This window comes from Myotis daubentonii, chromosome 2 (genome assembly GCF_963259705.1).
Source record: "Myotis daubentonii chromosome 2, mMyoDau2.1, whole genome shotgun sequence".
Classification (NCBI taxonomy): domain Eukaryota; kingdom Metazoa; phylum Chordata; class Mammalia; order Chiroptera; family Vespertilionidae; genus Myotis; species Myotis daubentonii.
Window position 1 is genome coordinate 112,363,773 of NC_081841.1, and position 22,231 is coordinate 112,386,003.

General features: G+C 44.5%; 1 protein-coding gene across 5 annotated transcripts in view; it reads left to right on the forward strand.

Moving 5' to 3' along the window:
- SLC25A18 (solute carrier family 25 member 18) overlaps positions 1-22,231 on the forward strand; it is a 44,249-nt gene that overhangs the window by 15,606 nt on the left and 6,412 nt on the right. For 3 of the 5 annotated variants that reach the window (XM_059684300.1, XM_059684304.1, XM_059684301.1), the window contains 5 exons: positions 11,019-11,237; positions 12,890-13,012; positions 13,240-13,295; positions 14,325-14,415; positions 21,612-21,730. In XM_059684300.1, the coding sequence (XP_059540283.1) occupies positions 11,218-11,237; positions 12,890-13,012; positions 13,240-13,295; positions 14,325-14,415; positions 21,612-21,730 (409 nt within the window). In that variant the 5' untranslated portion in view covers positions 11,019-11,217. Of the gene's footprint in view, positions 1-10,971; positions 11,238-12,889; positions 13,013-13,239; positions 13,296-14,324; positions 14,416-21,611; positions 21,731-22,231 lie in introns of all 5 variants that reach the window. The other 2 variants (XM_059684302.1, XM_059684303.1) reach the window with 1 other exon arrangement.

Here is a 22,231-nt window from a genome sequence, read left to right on the forward strand (position 1 = left end):
GAATGTTGTTATGTTTCACGTTGTCCCAAAGCTCCCTTAGACTCTCCTCCAGCTTTTTAACTTTTTTTTCCCATTTGCTGCTCTGAATGGGTGTTGGTTTTTTTTTCTATCTTGTCTTCTAATTCACTGATTCAATCCTCAGCTTCTTCTAGTTTACCTTTGACTCCTTCAGGGGTGTTCTTTATTTTAGCTGTCATTCCTCATTTCCAATGGATTCATATTTATTGTTTCAATGTCTTTTTTATTTTCCTAAGTGGTTACATTTGCTTCTTTTTGTTTCTTTCTTTATTGATTAAGGTATTACATATGTGTCCTTATCCCACTATTGCCCCCAACTCCCCCCTCACTCATGCCCTTGCCCCCTGGTGTCTGTGTCCATTGGTTATACTTATATGCATGCATACAAGTCCTTTGGTTGATCTCTCCCCCTTACCCCACCCTCCCCTACCTTCCCTCTGAAGTTTGAGCATCTGATTGATGCTTCTCTGTCTCTTGATCTGTTTTCATTCATCAATTTATGTTGTTCATTATATTCCACAAATGAGTGAGATCATGTGATATTTATTTTTCTCTAACTGGCTTATTTTGCTTAGCATAATGCTCTCCAGGTCCATCCATGCTGTTGCAAATGGTAGGAGTTCCTTCCTTTTTACAGCAGCACATAGTATTTCATTGTGTAGATGTACCACAGTTTTTTAATCCACTCATCTGCTGATGGGCACTTATGCTGTTTCCAAATCTTAGCTATGGTGAAATGTGCTGCTATGAATATAGGAATGCATATATCCTTTCTGATTGGTGTTTCTAGTTTCTTGGGATATATTCCTAGAAGTGGGATCACTGGGTCAAATGGGAGTTCCATTTTTAGTTTTTTGAGGAAACTCCAAACTGTTCTCCACAGTGGCTGCACTACTCTGCATTCCCACCAGCAGTGCACGAGGGTTCCTTTTTCTCCACATCCTTGCCAGCACTTGTAATTTGTTGATGATAGCCATTCTGACAGGGTGAGATGGTACCTCGTTGTTTTGATTTGCATCTCTTGGATGATTAGTGACTTTGAGCATGTTTTCATATGTCTCTTGGCCTTTCTTATGTCTTCTTTCAAAAAGTATCTATTTAGGTCCATTGCCCATTTTTTGATTGGGTTGTTTATCTTCCTTTTGTTAATATGTATGTCAAGCTGATTTTTTCATGTTGGTGTAGCTATCCTTAAAACCCGTATAATTCTCATTGTTTGTAGTTGTCACTGAAGTGCTTGAGCACCCTTATTACCATTACTCTGAATTCTTTATCTGACAAAGTGTTTACCTCCATTTCACTTAGTTCATTTTTGGTGATTCCTCCTTTTCTTTCATTTGGTTTTTTTCCCTCATCTCCCCATTTTTGCTGTCCCTTTGTTTTTGTTTCCATGTATTAGATCAAACTCCTTTGCCTCCCAGATTTTGTGGGGTGGTTTTATGTAGTAGGTGTTTTGAGAGACCCAGTCATGCAGTCTCTTAGATTTCCTGAGCTTGGTGTTCTAGAAAAGTCTCTTAATTGAGTTATTTGGGTTCTCTTGTTGTAGTTGGGTCTTTTTTTTTTCTTTTTACATTTTTATTGATTTCAGAGAGGAAGGAAGAAGGAGAGAGAGATAGAAACATCCATGATGAGAGAGAATCATGGATCAGCTGCCTCCTGCAAATCCCCCACTGAGGATCAAGCCCACAACCCGGGCATGTGCCCTTGACCAGAATCGAATCTGGGACCTTTCAGTTCACAGGCCAACGCTCTATCCACTGAGCCAAACCGGCTAGGGCTGTAGTTGGATCTTGAATGTTATTGTCCCGTTCATGGATAGAGTCTCCTCTCAGGCTGGCTGCCTATGTGGCTCACTCACAACCACATCATGCAAGCTGTTGTGAAAGTGCTGACTGAACAGAACAAAATACAATACAACAAAACACAAAACAGATGAAACAAAACCAAACCTATACAAGACCACTACAGCACCAACAAAAGCAACCACCAGAGAAGAGAAAATCAGGAAAGAGGAAAGAGAATAAGAATAGTAGAAAAAGAGAAAGAAAGAAAAATATGAAGAGAAAACAAAGCAAACAACAAACAAAAAAAGGAGGAGACAGAATATATAAATGCAGAGCTAAAAGAAAGAAAATAAGAATAGCTGAATGGCGTGGCTCAGTGGTTGAGCGTCAACCTGTGAACCAGATGTCAACTGTTTGATTTCTTGTCAAGGCACATGCCTGGGTTGCGGGCTCGATCCCCATTGGGGGGCATGCAGGAGGCAGCTGATCAATGATTCTCTCTCACTGATATTTCTATCTATCTCTCCCTCTCTCTTCCTCTCTGAAATTTATATATATATATATATATATATATATATATATATATATATATATAGCGTTTAGATCTTTAAAAAAAAAGAAAATAAGAATAAAGAATTAAAGGAATAGGGGAAGGAAAATGGTTTAAAATGAAAGAGGGAAAAAAGAAATGAAAAGACAAGAAAAGAAAAACTTGAAAGGCAAAATAGAGGAGAAGTAGACCTAAAATAAGAAAAAGAAAAAAATGAGAAAGCAGGAGAAAAAGAAAAAAGAAAGAGAGGGAAAAAATGAGTAGTGAAAAAAATGAGTAGGAAAAAGGAAGAGGAAAATTAGGTATATGAACGAAACAACAAAGACTAGAATAATAACAAATCATAAAGCAGATAGATAAAGATGATAAATTTTAAAAGGGAAAAAATAAAGGAAAGAGAAATTTTTTTTAAAAAAAGAAAGGGAAAGGTAATAAAAAAAAGTGAAGTGGCATTTGTTTCAGCCAAGTTTAGTGCCCTCTGAGTGCTTGCTTTGGATCTCACTCTTCTGTTCTGTCTACCAATTCTGGGCTTCCTGTTAGGTACTTAGGAGCTAACCACATCAGGCACTGTCTTTTGGCTTTCAGCAACCTGCTTGAAGCTCTAAGCGATCCACCCGTCCATGGCTTGTGTCTGTCTCCACAGGCCTTGGCTGCAAACAGGAGGGGCCAGTCTGACCTCTAACATAGGTTTATTAGCAGCTAAGGACCAGGGCTGGGTCATAAAACTTTGCCTGGCTCCCCGGGCTCTGCCTTTATCCTAGCCAGGTGTCAATCTTAATCACTCAAAGGTCTGTTCTGAAAGGTCTTTAGGCAGGGCAGGTGCTGTTTGGCTTTCAGGGAATATGGTGGATGTGTTTCCCTGTCCCAGAGCTACTTCTCCACAAGTGGCCTAAGATATTACTCTGCCCTTGGCTGGACAGAGATCGTTGTGTGGAGACCAACGGAGTTGGCTGGCAACCTGGAGTTTTTATCAGTTTGCCCATGAGGGAAAATTACTGACCTGGTTTCCAGGATAGTGGGGTGGACAGCCCCTCCCCGAAACCAGTCACCGAAGCTCCTGAGACTGTTCAAACCCGTAGGATTGGCCTCTGTTTTTGTTTCTTCTGAAAAGCTCAAAATGCAGGGTGTGGCATGCATGGCACCTGAGAGTAGAGTGGACTGTATCATATAAGGCGGGGTTTTTCCCTTTCCCTGCCCTGGGGCTGCAGTAGCGGCTAGCTCCTCTCAGGAAAAATGGTCCTTTCTGTTTGGGGGCCCACGACCAAATGCTCCTGTTGTTTTTCCAAGTCTCCCCGCCCCCCCAACTCCCCCCCCTCTTCCACGTGCGCGCGCACACACAATGCTTCCCACCCCAGCCTCTCCTTAGGCGCCTCCTCCACATCTCCCTCCCTGCACCAAAACCTGGGGTGAGTAGCTGCAAATGAAAAGTCACTGTGCTCTGGGTAAAACAAACAAATAAAACACACTGCGCCTTTCCCTCCTATGGGCTCCGGCTCCTCCGGCCTACCAGCTCCAGACCCTGCTGTGGCCAGCAGCCCTGCCACCTTTCACCACTGGATGTTATTGGCCTTGGGTCTTGGCTCTGGTGCTTGGGGCTGTGGAGCCCAGCCTGGGTTCCGGGCCTCTATCTTCTAAGGGAACAGACCCTCCTGCAGCCCAGTGCTCCCTCCTCACCCTTGGCCTGCAGCCCCTGGGAGCTGGGTCAGCTCCTCTCATGACCTCGCCCTTCCTACCTATCTCTGGGTGTTTTCTGTGCTTCCTTGATATAAGTCTCCTCCTCAGCTGGACATCAGTTGATAATTCCAGGTGAATGTTCTCCAATTTAGTTGTATTTCCAGTATCGCTCTGGGACAAGGTGCACAACAGGTCTGCCTATTGGGCCGCCCTTTTTTTCCCATCGCATTTAGTGTTTTCTTACTGCCTTCAGGATCAAATTTGCCAAAAATTACCTCTTGCTGGGGGGTGAGGGTTGCACAGACTGTATGCGAGAATCCCTGGACTAACCTACCTGTGCTGCTCTGCTGAGCCAAGAAGGTAGTGTACTGTGCCCTCAGCCCTTTCTTAACACAGGACTCACATTGCTCTTCTACTTGTAAATTTCCCTTTATTCTTTAAGGCCACTGTAGCTCCTCCAAGCCAACCCATAATGACCTCACATCTGTGAAACCTTACAGCACTCATTGTCTAAGCAGCTCAATTACTATTAACTGGAAGATGAGGGGCTTTTAAAATTTTTTGTTTATTACTTAAAGACTCTGGTTACCATGTTACAAAACTAACTTGCTTAAGACAATATGTCAATTCATTGTAAAGAGAGTGGAATATCCCTTTGATACCTAAGATCAGGAATGAAGGGGGTAACTTTCATCAGGTTTCAAATATCACCAGTATACTTTCTTACCTCTCCTTATCTCTGTGGCACTGCTTTATTTACCTCTCTTTTTCCCAAACCATATGACAGTAAACACAACTGCTTACTAGGTACCAAGTTTTTCTACAGAAAAAAAGGCTCCTTGAAAGAGGCTACACCAGTGGTCAGCAAATTGCGGCTCGTGAGCCACATGCGGCTCTTTGGCCCCTTGAGTGTGGCTCTTCCTAAGCCTTAGGAGTACCCTAATTAAGTTAATAACAATGTACCTACCTATATAGTTTAAGTTTAAAAAACTTGGCTCTCAAAAGAAATTTCAATCGTTGTGCTGTTGATATTTGGCTCTGTTGACTAATGAGTTTGCCAACGACTGGGCTACACAATCTCTCTATTAAAATTCCTATGGAAGAGACTGAGTAACCTAGCTTAAGTTATGCACCCATACTCAGACAGTCAACATTATTACCCAGGGGATCGCATCAGGTTTTAGGAATATGGCAGTTCCCACTGCAGCCAGGTGGAATGTTGAGAGGGAAAAAGGGGATTCCTGGAAATGGGGTAATGAAGAGATATGTTATCCTCTACATGCTACCCTTTCGTACCTTGGGACATGCAAACCCATACTATTTCCCATACATCCAAATTTATTCCTTCTAATATGGTTCAATTATCACCTGTAAAATTGTAAGTACAGTTGTCTTTCCAATGTGAGATACCTCAGTGTCATGATCAGAGACTGCATCCAGAATCAATGATATGGAGCCTCTGATATCCAGTCCTTGTCTCCTTTGGTCCCAAAGAGTTTTAGATGTAGCTCCTTATCATTCTGCATTCCAGAGCTTAAATAATTAGTTTTACTACCCCAGTACTACCAAAATACTGTTTTTCCTAAATTCCATTAGGTAAGAAAGTAGGGTAAATATTAAATACTAGGGGCCCGGTGCACAAAATTCGTGTACTGGGGAGGGGGGGGGTCCCTCAGCCCAGCCTGCCCCCTCTCACATACTGGGAGCCGGATGTCCTAGTGACGGCTTAGGCCTGCTCCCTGCTCCCCTTGGGGAGCGGGCCTAAGCCACAGTCCAGCCTCCCTTTGTGGGAGGTGACCGGGCTGATCAGGGGAAGGCATCAGCCCCATCACCTCGCTGCTGCAGCCACTGCCAGTCACTGCAGCCAGCAAGGTTTTTTCATCAACACGGACTCCAGTCCCATCACCATGAAAAAATGACAACTTTCTCTAGGCATTTTCAAGATGTGTCTTTCATATAATAATAATTTCTTTATTATTTTTTTTATCCTCACCTGAGTATATGTTTCCATTGATTTTTAGAGACTGTGGAAGAGAAAGGGAAAGCCAGAGAGAAACATCAAAGTGAGAGGAACACTTTGATTGGTTGCCTCCTGCATGAGCCCTGACCTGGGCCCTGGCCAGGGAGGAGCCTGCAACCTAGGTACATGCACTTGGTCAGAATTGAACCCAGACCCTGCCATAGGCAGGCCAAGGCATTATCCACTGAGCCAAACTGGCTAGGGCAGGATATGACATTTCTTAGCCCTCCAGCAGCGGACCTTCGTTTTTTTCGCCAGGAGTGTGGTGAAAAACCCTAGATCACCTTTTTGGATTCTTATTACCCAAGTTACTAAGAATATTACCAATAGCATACAGGGAGCTTAGCCAATGAGTGGTCAGAAAAGGTGTTTCCTCTGTAGTTCACACCAATCACCAGCTTGGACCCCCCGCCCAGGCCTGATGCCTCTGGCCCAGGCATCAGACCTGGGCAGGGGGCCCCCATCTCCCCCCCGATCACCAGCTCCACCCTCGCCCAGGCCTGTTGTCTCGGCCAGAGGCATGACCCCCATCACCCTCCCATCGCTGGATTGGCCCCTTGACCAGGCCTGACGCCTCCGTCAGAGGTATCAGGCCTGGGGAGGGGACCCCCATCTCCCCTGATTACTGGCTTCTGGGTGGCTTCTGGGGTCTCACATGGGGGCCTGGATGGCAGCTCTGCGCTGGCGGCTGTGCTGTCCCGCCCTGCCTGCAGTATGAAAATTAGCCACCATCTTTGTTGCCGGTTAATTTGCATATCTTGCTGATTAGCCAATGGGAGGCGTAGCGAAGGTCCGGTAAATTACCATGTTTGTCTATTATTAGATAGGATTGTCCCTAAAACATGGATCACACCTTTGTAAAACAGTACCAAGTTTTGCTCTGCTGACATGGCTCAGCTGATTGTAGGCTCAATCCCTAGTGGGGGATGTGCAGGACGCAGCCAATCAATGATTCTCTCTCATCATTGATGTTTCTAGCTCTCTCTCCCTTCCTCTCTGAAATCAATACAAATATGTATTTTTTTTTTAAATGCCAAGACTTGCCCTGGCTGATGTTGCTCAGTAGTTGGAACGCTGGCCCGCACACCAAGGAGTCACAGGTTCAATTCCTGGTCGAGGACATGTACCTGGGTTGCAGGTTTGATCCCTGGCCCCAGTTAAGGTGTGTGCACAAGGCAACCATTGATGTGTCCCTCTCACATTAATGTTTCTCTCTCTTCCCTCTCTCCCACTCTCTCTAAAGAGGGAAAAATATCCTCAGATGAGGATTTTTTAAAAAGTGCTGGCTAGATAATTTAATGAGTGTCCATTTGTTTACTAAATTTTTGGCAATGAGCTTGGTCAGGCAATATGGCTGCCTCAGGGCCTACTTGCTGGAAGAATTTTCCTTGCCCTGGATCTTTCAGAATATATATATATAGAAAAATCAATGATGAGAGAGAATCATTAATTGGCTGCCTCCTGCACATCCCCTACTGGGGACTGAGCCCGCAACCCAGGCATGCGCCCTTGACAGGAATCAAACTTGGGACCCTTCAGTCTGCAGGCTGACACTCTAACCACTGAGCCAAACCGGCTAGGGCTCAGAACTTATAATGAGAGAACAGTAGAGGAGTGCCTGGTGGGAGGATGGGCTGTGTACTTTAGAAGTCAATTCCTATTAGTGATGGAACCAGTAGAATTTAAACTCTGTGAAGGCAAAGACCTTGTTCTCAGCTATATCGCTGTTGCCTAGAATGGCTGGCAACAATAGGCATTCAAAAAATATTTGTAGAATGACTAACACTAGGGCCTGTAGATTGCCTCAGGGATTGAGCAATTACAGGCCCTGTTGTTAAGTTTGGGATTTTTATGGTTGATATGATTCCTTTAAAATCTTGGCTGGCTGCCCTGGCCAGGTAGCTCAGTTGGTTGGAGCATCATCCCAATACACCATGTTTGCAGGTTCAATCTCCAGTCAGGACACATACAACAAGCAACCAATGAATGCATAAATAAGTAGAATAACAAATCTATCTATCATCTATCTATCTATCTACCTACCTATCTATCATCTATCTATTATGTATGTATGTATGTATGTATGTATGTATGTATGTATCTATCTATCTATCTATCTATCATCTATCTCCCTCTCTCTAAAATCAATCAATCAATCAATCAATCAATCAATCAACGTCTTGGCTGGCTGGCAGTTTCCTCTTTGTTGACTGTATTTCCTTATTACCAGTTCAAGAAATCTTGTCAAGTCATAATCTTTGAGTACTAAATCTGCTAAAGGGAACTGCAAGGCCTGGGCCTAAGCACAGTCTCAGGATGGCAAGGCTGGTGCCCTGGGATGCATACCCGCCACCAGCCATTGCTCACCTACCTCGTGGAGGACCTAGGGAGTGACCCAGGGGTTGAGGTGTCCCTAATTTTTCTGGTTTCTCTTAAATACCCCTATTCCAACAGCCAGCGAACCACAATTTAGAAAACAGTAATTTAGTTGTAGAAATAGGAAATATGGCTGCAAGATTTTCAATTATTTGAATCTTTGACTTCAGACAGAAAGGGTTTCTTACATGTTGTGTTGTTTCCTATCAATTTTTGAGGCAACTACCTTGAATTACAGTGTGTCTAACATAACAATTTATTAAATGTCTCAAAGAACAGCCAACACACTTTAATTTCCTGACATTTTGCCACTAAGTCCCCTAAATCTCCAGCTTTTGTAGGCAATTGCTTGGAGCCTGAAGAGGTGACAGATGATACGGTACAAGACCTGCCAGCTTAATTAACACAACATGGGGGTTCTTCAAGCCTATGCCCCACTTTCTCTCAGCCCATTCCATCCGTTTTGGTCTATAGTGTGCAAATTCTCACTTCCTTTGCTAATTTAATTAAGGATAATTAAGACTTCTTTGATTGGGAAACCAAATTCTAGCAAGTTAAGCAATAATGACCTAATTTATTGACAGGACTGAATTCAAGGACAGGAATACAACTGGCATTCAGGAACGAGCTGGAAGCAGGGATTTAAACATTAGGAATATCTCCATCTTTTGTTTCTCCTGCATATGTGCTTGCTTCACTTTTTGCTTCTTTCTCCAACAGATCCAAGCTTTACATGTTCTAGTGCCAGACACCATGTTATAAGCCCATTCTTCAAGTTCTCACTCAAAACTTTGGTGGCCCCTTAACTACTCATTTTCTCTCACAGCTGAACCATCAACCTTCAACATATATCCATAATTAAACCACTTCTCATCACCACCCCCTACCACACCCCCAACAGACAACCAAGCACCTCTTGCCTAGATTACTACAATAATTTAATTGTTTTTTCTGCCTTTATCTTTGATCCTCTGTTGTCTATTCTCAGCATAGCAGCCAAATGGTCCTGTCTAGAGCTTGTTACTTCTATACTGACAATTCTCCCACTGTTTCTCTTTTTATTCAAAATAAAAGCTAAAGATCTTATGAGGCCTTGCCTTCACTCCATTATCTCTATGACTATCTCCATATTCATCCATGTTTACTCTTCACTGGCCACTGTTGTTCCTCCAGTTCACTTGTCTCACTGCTCTCTGGGCCTTTGCTTTGCCTTGAATGCTCTTCTCCCAGACTCTCACTCCCTTACTCCCTTTGGATTCTCAAGTTACCTCAGTGAATCCTTTCTTGGTTAATCCACCATCATCCCCACTCCACTGACATTTTCTATCTTCCTTTCCTTGTGAATTTTTTTTTCTTGAGTATTTATCACTATCTGGCATCCTTAGGATTTATTTCATTTATTGTCTATCTTCTCTTTTAAAATTTAAGTGCCTGCCCTGGTCGGTGTTACTCAGTGGTTAGAATGTCTGCCCGCACACTAAAGGGTCATGGGTTCAATTCCCTGGCAAGGACATGCATATACCTGGGTTGTGGGTTCACACCCCACACCCTGGTTGGGGCACATTTGGGAGGCAACCAATTGATGTGTTTCTCACATCAATGTTTCTCTCTTTCTCTCCCTTCCTTCCAGTCTCTGAAAAGCAATGAAAAAAATATCCTGTGGTGAGGATTAACAACAAAAATTTAAGCCCCTAAAAACAACGAATTTAGTCTTTTGTTCACTTCTGGAAGGCAGCTATGCTCACCACTATACCACCAATGCCAACATGTTCACTTCTGTATACCCAGACCTGGAATAGCCAGTGCCTGGCACTCAAATTTTTTTCTGAGTAGATCAATATACAATAGGGGAAGACTGATCTGTCTTTTCTCCCTCAAAACAAAATACCTGGAGAGGGCAGATAATTTCTGATAGCCTAGGGAACAATGAGGAGCATGAAAGAGGAAGGAGTGCTTACACAGTTTGAAGGGAGCCTGGAGAGGAGAGATTGTGCGGAACACAAGCCAGCCTCCGCCAGAGCATCAGGACCCAGGGATCCCCTGTCTCTCTGGTTTGAACCAGGACCTCTCCTCAGGAGCTATAACAACTATTATAACTGCAGTTTTGACTTCCTGGCACAGTCCCTGGTGCTTTCCATGTATGTCAAGTACAAATCCATAGTCTTAATGCAGCTCAGTCTTTCAATAGGATCACAGGAAGTTCAGAAAACACATTTTAAGAGCCAAAGTGTAACGTCACACTATCTCAAGTGTTTTTGGTGTTTGTTTTTTCATCTCAAGTGTTTTATTGTAGTCTTGGACACTATGAGAGGGATTCCAAAACCACAGCAAATCTCCTTAAAATGCCTGTTTCAGATCCCATCAACTTCCCTCACCATTGCTCCATGCCTCTCTCCTAAATGCCCTCAGAACTCCACTCCCCAGCCTTGATTTGGGCCCATTATTCTTCTATCTCATCCTCTTCTTGCCTCAATCCCCAAAGTTCAAAGGATGTAGGAAGGGATTAACTTGGCAGTATTAACACATGAATAATGTTCCTCCTACCACAGATGTGGCTCTCAAACATGAGGTGAGTGTCAGTCTGATCACTTTATAGAGGAGGCAGCTGCAGTCCGAGGAGCTTGTGACTTGCTGGAAAGGTGGCTCCAGCTCTCTCCACCAACACCCTCTCTGCCAACGCGAGTTAGAGTCAAGGATACGGACACCACTTCTTCCACATCAGCCAACCATCTGCCCTGAGGAGTGAATAAGCAGCCTCTGTTCCAGGACCACCAGAGTCCTCAGCACCCTGAAGAATGTCCAAGCAGGATTTGAGGTAAACTCTGGCTAATATAGCCATCATCTCTGGGCTGGGACTAGGGAAAGAGCTGCTGTGGGGATAACACATCACTAAGCTTCCCTTCCATATTCCTAAAGTATTAGCTGAGTCCTGGGGAACAGCAAAAGGGACCCATTTCCTATATACAAAATTTTTTTTATAGATACGTATATTTAAATATAATTTGTAATTCTTTGAACTGCATCTCTTCAGCCTGCAAAAATTTTTTTTTAAATATATTTTATTGATTTTTTTACAGAGAGGAAGGGAGAGAGATAGAGAGTTAGAAACATCGATGAGAGAGAAACATCGATCAGCTGCCTCCTGCACATCCCCCACTGGGGATGTGCCTGCAACCCAGGTACACGCCCTTGACCGGAATCGAACCTGGGACCTTTCAGTCCGCAGGCCGACGCTCTATCCACTGAGCCAAACCAGTTTTGGCAAAATTTAAACCTATTATCTGCTCTTACCACTTCCAGGTAATCTACCGCTAAATATTTTGCTCACATCTGCCTCTGGCCAGAAAGATAAGAAAATGTTACTAGGCTCCATTTTCTATTTTCAGACTTAAAAAATGATGAGAGGGACTTTTCTTTTTTTTTTTTTTTAATGTATTTTATTGATTTTTTACAGAGAGGAAGGGAGAGGGATAGAGGGTTAGAAACATCGATGAGAGAGAAACATCGATCAGCTGTCTCCCGCACACCTCCCACTGGGGATGTGCCCGCAACCATGGTACATGCCCTTGACCGGAATCGAACCCGGGACCTTTCAGTCCACAGGCCAACGCTCTATCCACTGAGCCAAACCGGTTTGGCGAGAGGGACTTTTCTTTACTTTTGACTAGATAATATCAATTAACCTGGGTTATTTCATGCTGACTAGAAATAACATGTCAGAAAAGTGTGTTCTCTTATTAATAGTAGCTATCAGTTACCAAATGCATGAGCCAGTTGTACAGAGGGGAAAACAAAGGATCAGAGAAGTGAGATAATTTGCTAAACTAACAGAATAGCCAGGATTCAAAATCAGTTCTGATGACCTTAAGTCTGAAATAAAAGTTCAGTGTGTTTGAAAATGTGTCCACACGTGGCCCTGCAGATGGGGATAAGCCAGAGAACAGGCCTTGGGTGGAGGCTCTGCAGGGGATACTCTGAGGCCCAGCTAAGAACCTCCTGCACACTAGTGGAGCCCCAGGGGCAGAGTTGGCACTCTGGCATCCTTCCCAGAAGCCCTGGCAGTCTCCTAGCTTTATGAACATCTCCCTGTGGGGTTAGGGCAAGAGGCTTCAGCCCTGGTGAGGGTAGTACCCCTGAAGGAAGTGGGTGCTAGGCCCTCTGGGTCCTGGCCCCTAACCTATCTCTGGAACTGGACCAAGTGAGGGAGGCATGACAAGTCAAGCAGAAGGGTTGCTGGGGTAGGGGCAAGAAGCTGAGGAGAGGGGTCTCTGGATGCCTGTGGGGCTGAAGTCAATGGAGCTGCCATTCCTATGCTTGCTCTGCTCTGTTCCTGCTTTCCTGCTGGCCTCCCTCCATTTCCCCATCCAGTCCTGGCTATGGGTAGCTCTCTGCAGCCAGCCTCCTTCCATGCTCCTATGCCTGTGCCTCCCTCACTCACTCTGTGCCTCCCTCCTTCCCATGGCCTAGTGTCACAGCAAAACTCATCAATGGAGGCGTGGCCGGGCTCCTGGGGGTGACCTGTGTGTTCCCCATTGACTTGGCCAAGACTCGACTTCAGAACCAACATGGAAAAGATATCTACAAAGGAATGTAGGTATTGGTGAAGAAGGGGGTAAGAAGAGGGGGCTCCCAGAAGAGGGATGTGGGGCCTCACTCTCCATAGTCTTTATAGGGAGTAAGATTAGGGTGTGGGGGAGGGAGGTGGAGGTGGTCAACTGGGGTGAGCCCAACAGGATTAGAGCATTGGATGAAGGCAAGGGGGTTGTGGTACAGCCTCCTGTTCACTACTAATTTCCCGTTCTGGCTTCTGCTTCTAGGATAGATTGCCTGATGAAGACAGCAAGGGTAGAGGGCTTTCTGGGCATGTACCGAGGTATGCTCACTAGGCATCCTGGGGGAGGCCTGGCTTGTGAGGCCAAGTGAGGACAGAGGGTATGGCACAGGGGAGTCAGATTTTTGTGAATTTATAGGACATTGGAAAGCAGCATTCTTTCTGCCCAGGGCACTCCTAGGATGGGCCTGGGCTACCAAGTGCTTTTGGACCACATTGCTTTTCATAAGCCCTCTTTGTGCCTTGGTAGACACAGTAGTTATGGTGAGGTTTGGGGGATGCCAGTGAATACACTGAGGAGCCCAGGAGCCCTAGGTTCCATCCTGGCACAACCACTGCCTCACTGTGTGATGTTGGAGGCAAGTGAACCCCTAAACCCTCTTCTCCGCCCCACCCCTCTCTCAGGCTGTCAAGGCATCCAACCACCAATAGCAGAAGAGGTAGAGGCTGACAAGGAAGGAATGGAAAGGGTTTTGAGTTCCTGGAAAGGAGTTACTGAGTGGCTCTTTCTTGAAATGGCCAGTGCTGTCCCTGTTTCCTGCAGTGTCCCTATCCAAGGTGGCACAACCATGATTATGCCTTGGAAAATGGATACAAAGCTGGGGTTGAGAAGGAACTGATATGATAGTTCCCCTTAGGAACAAAGTAAAAAAGCCTCTATGACCCACAGAGCTGTCAGTGGGCCTGGCAAACACAGCACAGAAATTGAAACCAATCCCTGTCCCCCAGGGCCTTTTTTTGGGGGATTAATTTGGGGAACTGCTTATTTAGCATCAGAGACAGGCAGCATTAGCAAGGACAGATTTCCTAATAACTACACCAATGAGTCCATTTAAAAAGGAAAATGTGGTGGGAGGATAGTGGAAGTAGGGAGATGAAAAGAAATTTATTTCAATAAGATAAGCAGATGAACCCTCCTTGACCCCAGAGACCCTGTTTACTCCAGAAACAACTTCTGAGAGAATGAGCTGGTGTAATTTGGAAGTTCCAGATAGACCATCTGCATGGCATGTTCCGGGCACTGTACATCGGAGATGGCCTTACCTCCTCATCTTCGTTGTTCACTTCTAGGAGCTGCAGTGAACCTCACCTTGGTCACGCCGGAGAAGGCCATTAAGCTGGCAGCCAATGACTTTTTCCGACAGTTGCTCATGGAAGATGGGTACGGCCAGGTGGGGGCTGGAGATGGAAATCCTTCACTGCATGTCTACTTTGTTTGGAAGATAGCAGGCAGAGGATTGCAACTCTGCCTCAGTTTACTTGTGTGCATTTTTATAAATATGTATATACAAATGGCTAAGGGTTAGTGTGTTTTAGCATATGGTAAGTAAAGGGAGAGAATGAGCTGGTGTAATTTGAAAGTTCCAGGTAGATAGATAAGAGATAGACCATATAGAATATATATACATCAACTAGCTGATGAATATTTTTTCAGTTTTGAGATATAATTGGCATCCAACACTGTATAAGTTTAAAGTGTACAGCATAATGACTTGACACACATATATTATGAAATGATTACTATAATGTTAACATCTATCCCCTCATAAAGTTACAAATTTTTTTCCCCCTTGTGATGAGAACTTGTAGGATTTCCTTTCTTTTTTTTTTTAAGGGTGAGAATTTTTATTATTATTATTAATTAAAACTTTATTGTTCAGATTATTACATTTGTTCCTCTTTTTTCCCCCATAACTCCCCTCCACCCAGTTCCCACCCCACCCTCCTCCTTCACTCCCCATCCACTGTCCTCATCCATAGGTGCACGATTTTTGTCCAGTCTCTTCCTGCATCCCCTCACCCCTTTTCCCCCCAAGAATACCCAGTCCACTCCCTTTCTATGCCCCTGATTCTATTATAATCACCAGTTCATTCTGTTCATCAGATTATTCACTTGATTTTCAGGTTCACTTGTTGATAGATGTGTATTTGTTGTTCATAATTTGTATCTTTACCTTTTTCTTCTTCTTCCTCTTCTTAAAGGATACCTTTCAGCATTTCATATAATCCTGCTTTGGTGGTGATGAACTCCTTTAGCTTTTTCTTATCTGTGAAGCTCTTTATCTGACCTTCAATTCTGAATGATAGCTTTGCTGGATAAAGTAATCTTGGTTGTAGGTTCTTGGTATTCATCACTTTGAATATTTCTTGCCACTCCCTTCTGGCCTGCAAAGTTTCTGTTGAGAAATCAGCTGACAGTCATATGGGTACTCCCTTGTAGGTAATTGACTTTCTTTCTCTTGCTGCTTTTAAGATTCTCTCTTTGTCTTTTGCTCTTGGCATTTTAATTATGATGTGTCTTGGTGTGGTCCTCTTTGGATTCCTTTTGTTTGGGGTTCTCTGCGCTTCCTGGACTTGTAAGTCTATTTCTTTCACCAGGTGGGGGAAGTTTTCTGTCATTATTTCTTCAAATAGGTTTTCAATATCTTGCTCTCTCTCTTCTTCTGGCACCCCTATAATTCAGATGTTGGTACGCTTGAAGCTGTCCCAGAGGCTCCTTACACTATCTTCGTATTTTCAGATTCTTTTTTCATTTTGCTTTTCTGGCTGGGTGTTTTTTGCTTCTTCGTATTTCAAATCGTTGACTTGATTCTTGCAATCCGCTAGTCTGCTGTTGAGAGTCTGTATAATATACTTTATTTCAGTCAGTGTATGCTTAATTTCTAGTTGGTCCTTTATCACAACATCGAGGGTCTCATTAGATTTCTTGTAGATCTCATTAAGTTTATCAGCAGTTTCTAGAAAATTCTTGAAAAACCTTAAAAGTGTGGTTTTGAACTCTGTATCCAGTAGTTTGCTTTCCTCCATTTCTGTCATTTCTGTCCTTTTTCTTTGTGTCCGCATTTTTTATGCTTCCCTGTGTTGATAAAGTGGTTTTCTGTGCTAAGTGTCCTCTAGGGCCCAGTGGTTCAGCCTCCCCAATTACCTGAGAAGGACACTCTTGGTGCACCCCCTTGTGGTCTTTGTGCACAGTCTTGTTGTAGTGAAGCCTTGATTGTTGTAGATATCACTGAGAGGAATTGACCTCCAGTCCAATTGGCTGTGAGAATCAGCTGTGTCTGCAGTGGGAGTACTTCTGTGTTGGAGACACCCCTCTGGGGCAAGACTTGCTTCAATGGGGCTTTGGTGCTCACTGAGTCTGCTCCCTGAGTGTGTCCTTTATGGTTCCACGGAGCTGCAAACTGGATGGTCCCACTCTGACCTCTGGGTTTCCTGGCTCCTGGATCTCCAGGGAGGTGCTAATCTAGCCTTTGCCTGAGGCTATCCAGCAAAAGCCTCCCTGCAGGGCTTGGGCGGGGCGGGTCTCACGGGATCATAAGGGCGGGGCTAGCAGTTATGGCATCTCCGCTTCTCAGTATCCTGGAAATCCCTGCCAGCCCCTCCGAGAGAAAGCTGCCCTCGAGTTCCGACTGATGCCAGACAGTCCCGCTTCTCCCGTATGAGTCTGGGTCCCTAGAGACTCGCCCGGAACTGGAGCTCAGAGCCTGAGACTCCCTCCCGATTGAAAATGACAACCATGCCCTCAGCCTCCAGCCCTCTCCGCATGCACCTCTGCACTTTAGTATTTTACTTCCGTACTGCGCCTCCTCTGACTCTCGGTATGCTTTTCTCTTTCCTTCTAGTTGTAGAATTTTTACTCAGTCAGCCTTCCTGTGGTTCTGGATGATGTCCGTTCCATCTTTTGGTTGTACTTTTGAAGTGGTTGTTTGAGGCAGCAAACTCCGGTGTTTACCTATGCTGCCATCTTGGTTTCTCCAAGAGAGAATCTCCGGATTTGCTTTTTTAGCAACCATACAGCAGTGTTTAACTATAGTCATCATGTTGTACATTACATCCCCAATACTTATTATAAATGAAAGTTTGTGCCTTTTGATCACCTTCATCTAATTCCTTTCCCCTCACTGTCATAACCAAAAATTTGATCTCTTTTGCTATGAGTTTGTTTATTATATATATTCTATATAATAAATAGCTAATATGCAAATGGTTGTCATGCCCTCACACTGTCATGCCATAACGGCTCAGACACTCAACACTGAGGAGAGAGGAATGGGGACTAGCCACGCACAAATGAGCTCACGAGAGAGGAATGGGGACCAGCTAGGCACAAATGAGCTCGCGAGAGAGGAATGGGGACCAGCCAGGCTGTGGGCTGAGAGAGGGACAAGCCGCCTGTCCTGTGGTCCCAGGCGCCAGCAGCCAAGGCTGTGGCATGGGAGGACAAGCTGCCTGCACTGCGGTCCTGAGTGCCAGCACCTGCACCTGCCGTCCAGGAGAGGGACAAGCTGCCCACCCTATGGTCCTGGGCACCAGCGCCTGTGTCTGTGGCCTGTGTGAAACTGCCTGTACATGGTCTTCTGTGGCTGCGGCTGGCCCGGGAAAAGCCAGCCCAGGTCCTGGGTGACTGTGGCTGGCCAGAGGGAGGGAAGCCCGGGTCCCAGGTGCCTGCGACTGGCCAGAGGAGGGAATCCTGGGTCTCGGGTGCAGGGTGAGGCAGAGGCAGTTAGGGGCGATCTGGCCAGCAGAGGAGCAGTTAGGGGAGATCAGGCTGGTAGGGCAGCAGTTAGGGGTGATCAGGCAGGCAGACAGAGGTGGTTAGGGGCAATCAGGCAGGCAGGCAGGTGAACGGTTAGGAGCCAGCGGTTCCAGATTGCGAGAGGTAGTCGGACATCCCCGAGGGGTTCTGGATTGGAGAGGGTACAGGCTGGGATGAGGGAACATCCCCATCCCCCCACGCCGTGCATGAATTTCATGCACCGGGCCTCTAGTTGTAAATAATGCTGCAATGAACATGGGGGAACAGAGGTCTCAACAGTGATATTTTCCCCTTTGGATATATACCTAGAAGTGGGATTGCTGGGTCATATGGTAGTTCTATTTTTAATTTTTTGAGGAAACTCCATATTGTTTTCCATAGTGGCTTCACCAGGCAATCCCACCAACAGTGAGTGCACAAGGGTTCCCTTTTCTCCACATCTCACCAACATTTATCATCTCATCTTTGTTATGACATTCTAATAGGTGTGAAGTGATCTCATTATGGCTTTAATTTACATTTTTCTGATGATTAGTGATGTTGAACATCTTTTCATGTACCTGCTGGCCACTTAAATATATTCTTTTTTTTTTAATTAAATCTTTATTGTTCAGATTATTACATTTGTTCCTCTTTTTTTCCCCCCATAACTCCCCTCCTCCCAGTTCCCGCCCCACCCTCCGCCCTCACTCCCCACCCACTGTCCTCATCCATAGGTGCACGATTTTTTGTCCAGTCTCTTCCCGCATCTCCCACACCCCTTCCCCCACCCCCCAAGAATAGTCAGTCCATTCCCTTTCTATGTCCCTGATTCTATTATGATAACCAGATTATTTATTCACTTGATTCTTAGATTTACTTGTTGATAGATGCATGTTTGTTGTTCATAATTTGTATCTTTACCTTTTTCTTCTTCTTCCTCTTTTTAAAGGATACCTTTCAGCATTTCATATAATACTGGTTTGGTGGTGATGAACTCCTTTAGCTTTTCCTTGTCTGTGAAGCTCTTTATCTGACCTTCAGTTCTGAATGATAGCTTTGCTGGATAAAGTAATCTTGGTTGTAGGTTCTTGGTATTCATCACTTTGAATATTTCTTGCCACTCCCTTCTGGCCTGCAAAGTTTCTGTTGAGAAATCAGCTGACAGTCATATGGGTATTCCCTTGTAGGTAACTGAGTTTCTTTCTCTTGCTGCTTTTATTTATTTATTTTTTTATATTTTATTGATTTTTTTTTACAGAGAGGAAGGGAGAGAGATAGAGAGTTAGAAACATCGATGAGAGAGAAACATCGATCAGCTGCCTCCTGCACACTCCCCACTGGGGATGTGCCCGCAACCCAGGTACATGCCCTTGACCGGAATCGAACCTGGGACCTTTCAGTCCGCAGGCCGACGCTCTATCCACTGAGCCAAACCGGTTTCGGCTCTTGCTGCTTTTAAGATTCTCTTTGTCTTTTGCTCTTGGCATTTTAATTATGATGTGTCTTGGTGTGGTCCTCTTTGGATTCTTTTTGTTTGGGGTTCTCTGCGCTTCCTGGACCTGTAAGTCTATTTCTTTCACCAGGTGGGGGAAGTTTTCTGTCATTATTTCTTCAAATAGGTTTTCAATATCTTGCTCTCTCTCATCTTCTGGCACCCCTATAATTCTGATGTTGGTACGCTTGAAGCTGTCCCAGAGGCTCCTTACACTATCTTCGTATTTTCAGATTCTTTTTTCATTTTGCTTTTCTGGCTGGGTGTTTTTTGCTTCTTCGCATTTCAAATCTTTGCCTTGATTCTTGCGCTCCTCTGGTCTGCTGTTGGGAGTCTGTATAGTATTCGTTATTTCAGTCCGTGTATGCTTAATTTCTAGTTGGTTCTTTATCATAACATCGAGGGTCTCATTAGTTTTCTTGAGGATCTCACTACATTTATCGGTGGCTTCTAGACAGTTCTTAAGAGACCTTAAAAGTGTGGTTCTGAACTCAATATCCTCCATTGACAGTTTTGTCCTGTTTCTTTGTCTCTGCTTTTTTTTATGCTTTTTTGGTACACCCCCTAGTGGTCTTTGTGCGAAGTCTTGTTGTAGTTAAGCCTTGATTGTTGACTGCAATACCGGGGGTGATTTGACCTCCAGGCTAACTGGCTATGAGAGTCCGCTGTGTCTGCAGTGGGAGAGCTTCTGTGCTGGCGGTGCTAATCTAGCGTTTGCCTGAGGCTATCTGACAAATCACTCTGTGCAGGGCTTGGGTGGGGCGAATCCCAGGGGATCTACAGGGCGGGCCGGAGCGAGCAGTTATGGCTGCTCTCAGTTCTGTCCCTAGGGGCTCTGCCTCACAGAGTCCCAGCAACCGCTGCAAACCTCGGAGAGAAAGCTGCCTTTGAGTTCCAACCAAAGCCAGACAGTCCTGCTTCTTCCGTTTGAGTCTGGGTCCCTAGAGACTCTCCCGGATCTGGAGCTCAGAGTCTGAAACTCCCTCCCGATGGAAAACAACAACCGCGCACTCCGCACCTGATATCTCACTTCAGCACTGCGCCTCCTCTGAGTCTGGGTATGATATTCTCTTTCCTCCTAGTTGTAGAATTTCCACTCAGCCAGCCTTCCTGTGGTTCTGGATGATGTCCGTTCTGTCTTTAGTTGTTTTTTGAAGTGGTTGTTCGAGGCAGCAATCTCCGGCGTTAACCTATGCCGCCATCTTGGTTTCTCTCCTTAAATATATTCTTTGGAAAAATGTCTATCCAGGTCCTTTGCTCATTTCTAATTGGATTTGTGTGTGTTTTTGTTATTGAGTTTTTTTTGTTATTGAGTTTGTCAATTTATTAGATGTTTAACTCATTGTATTATGAGCTCTGAATTATTCAACCACCCTCTTTAAATATTTTGAATATTAACCCCTTATCAGATATATGATTAGCAAATATTGCCTGCCATTCCATAGATTGGTTTTTCATGTTGTTGCTATTTCCTTTGCTATGCAGCTTTTTAGTTTGATATAATCCCATTTATTAATTTTTGCTTTTGTTTCTTGTGCATTACGTTGACCTATGTCAAGGAGCTTTTTCCCTCTTTCCTTCAGGTCTTACATTTAAGTCTTTAATCCATTTCAAATTAAATTTTGTGTTTTGTAAGATAGGGCTCTTGTTTCATTCTTTTACATGTGAATATCCAGCTCTCCCAGCACCATTCATTGAAGAGACTGTCTTTTCTCCATTGAATGTTCTTGGCTCCCTTGCCAGATATTAGTTGAGTGTATATGCAGGGGCTCTTGATTCTGGGCTCTCTATTCTGTCTTTCTTATGCTTATGAATTTCTTTAAAAAATTACTTTTAGAGATGGGGGAGAGGAAGAGAAAAAAAAAACAACATTGATTTGTTGTTCCACTTATTTATGCATTCATTGGTTGCTTCTTATATGTGCCCTGACTGGGGTTCAAACCCACAACCTGGTGTATGGGGAAAACACTCTAACCATCTGAGCTATCTGGCCAGGGCTATGCTAATGATTTTTAAGTTCTCCTTGTGCCTCCCATCACCTTAGTAATATTGCTTAAGGGATCAGGAACAATCAAGTTCCTGCAATAGGCATTTCCACTGTACTAGTTTCAACTTCTTATGCAGGTGCTACCTCCCTGGCAGTCTGTTTTAAAATTAGTGTCATATCTTTAAGGAGACTGAGCCTGAGTGCCAGGTAATTATTTACTCAGCTGGGTGAGTGGCAGTCAGTGGGAACAAGGCTAAATATCATGCATGGAGAGTCCCAACCACCAAGGGATAGTAGATGGCCAGGGTGGGATATGAGGGCTGGCCTGTGACTGAAGGATGCCAACTCCTGGTCCCATAGGATGCAGCGGAATCTGAAGATGGAGATGCTAGCTGGATGTGGAGCTGGAATGTGCCAGGTGGTGGTTACCTGTCCCATGGAAATGCTCAAGATTCAGTTGCAGGATGCTGGGCGCTTTGGTGAGGCCTATCCCAACTTCACATGGAATCAATAAAGGCTATAATCAGAATAGATTTTTACACATCTGCACTCATTTGCTAGTCTGTGTGACCCAATCAGATTTCTAGGTTAGTAGAAGTTTTTTTTTTTTTTTAATTTTTTTAATATGTATTTTATTGAGTTTTTACAGAGAGGAAGGGAGATAGAGAGTTAGAAACATCGATGAGAGAGAAACATCGATCAGCTGCCTCCTGCACATCTCCCACTGGGGATATGCCCGCAACCCAGGTACATGCCCTTGACCGGAATCGAACCTGGGACCTTCCAGTCCGCAGGCCGACGCTCTATCCACTGAGCCAAACCGGTTTCGGCAAAGTTTTTATTTTATGGTTACCATTCTAGATTTTAACACTTCCAGCTCTAGAACAAAGAGCAGAAATGAGAATATTGATTTGGGAAGGACAGAGGTCTCACCCTAATACCTCTATCTTATTGCCTTAACGTTTAGTCTTGTTTTCCTA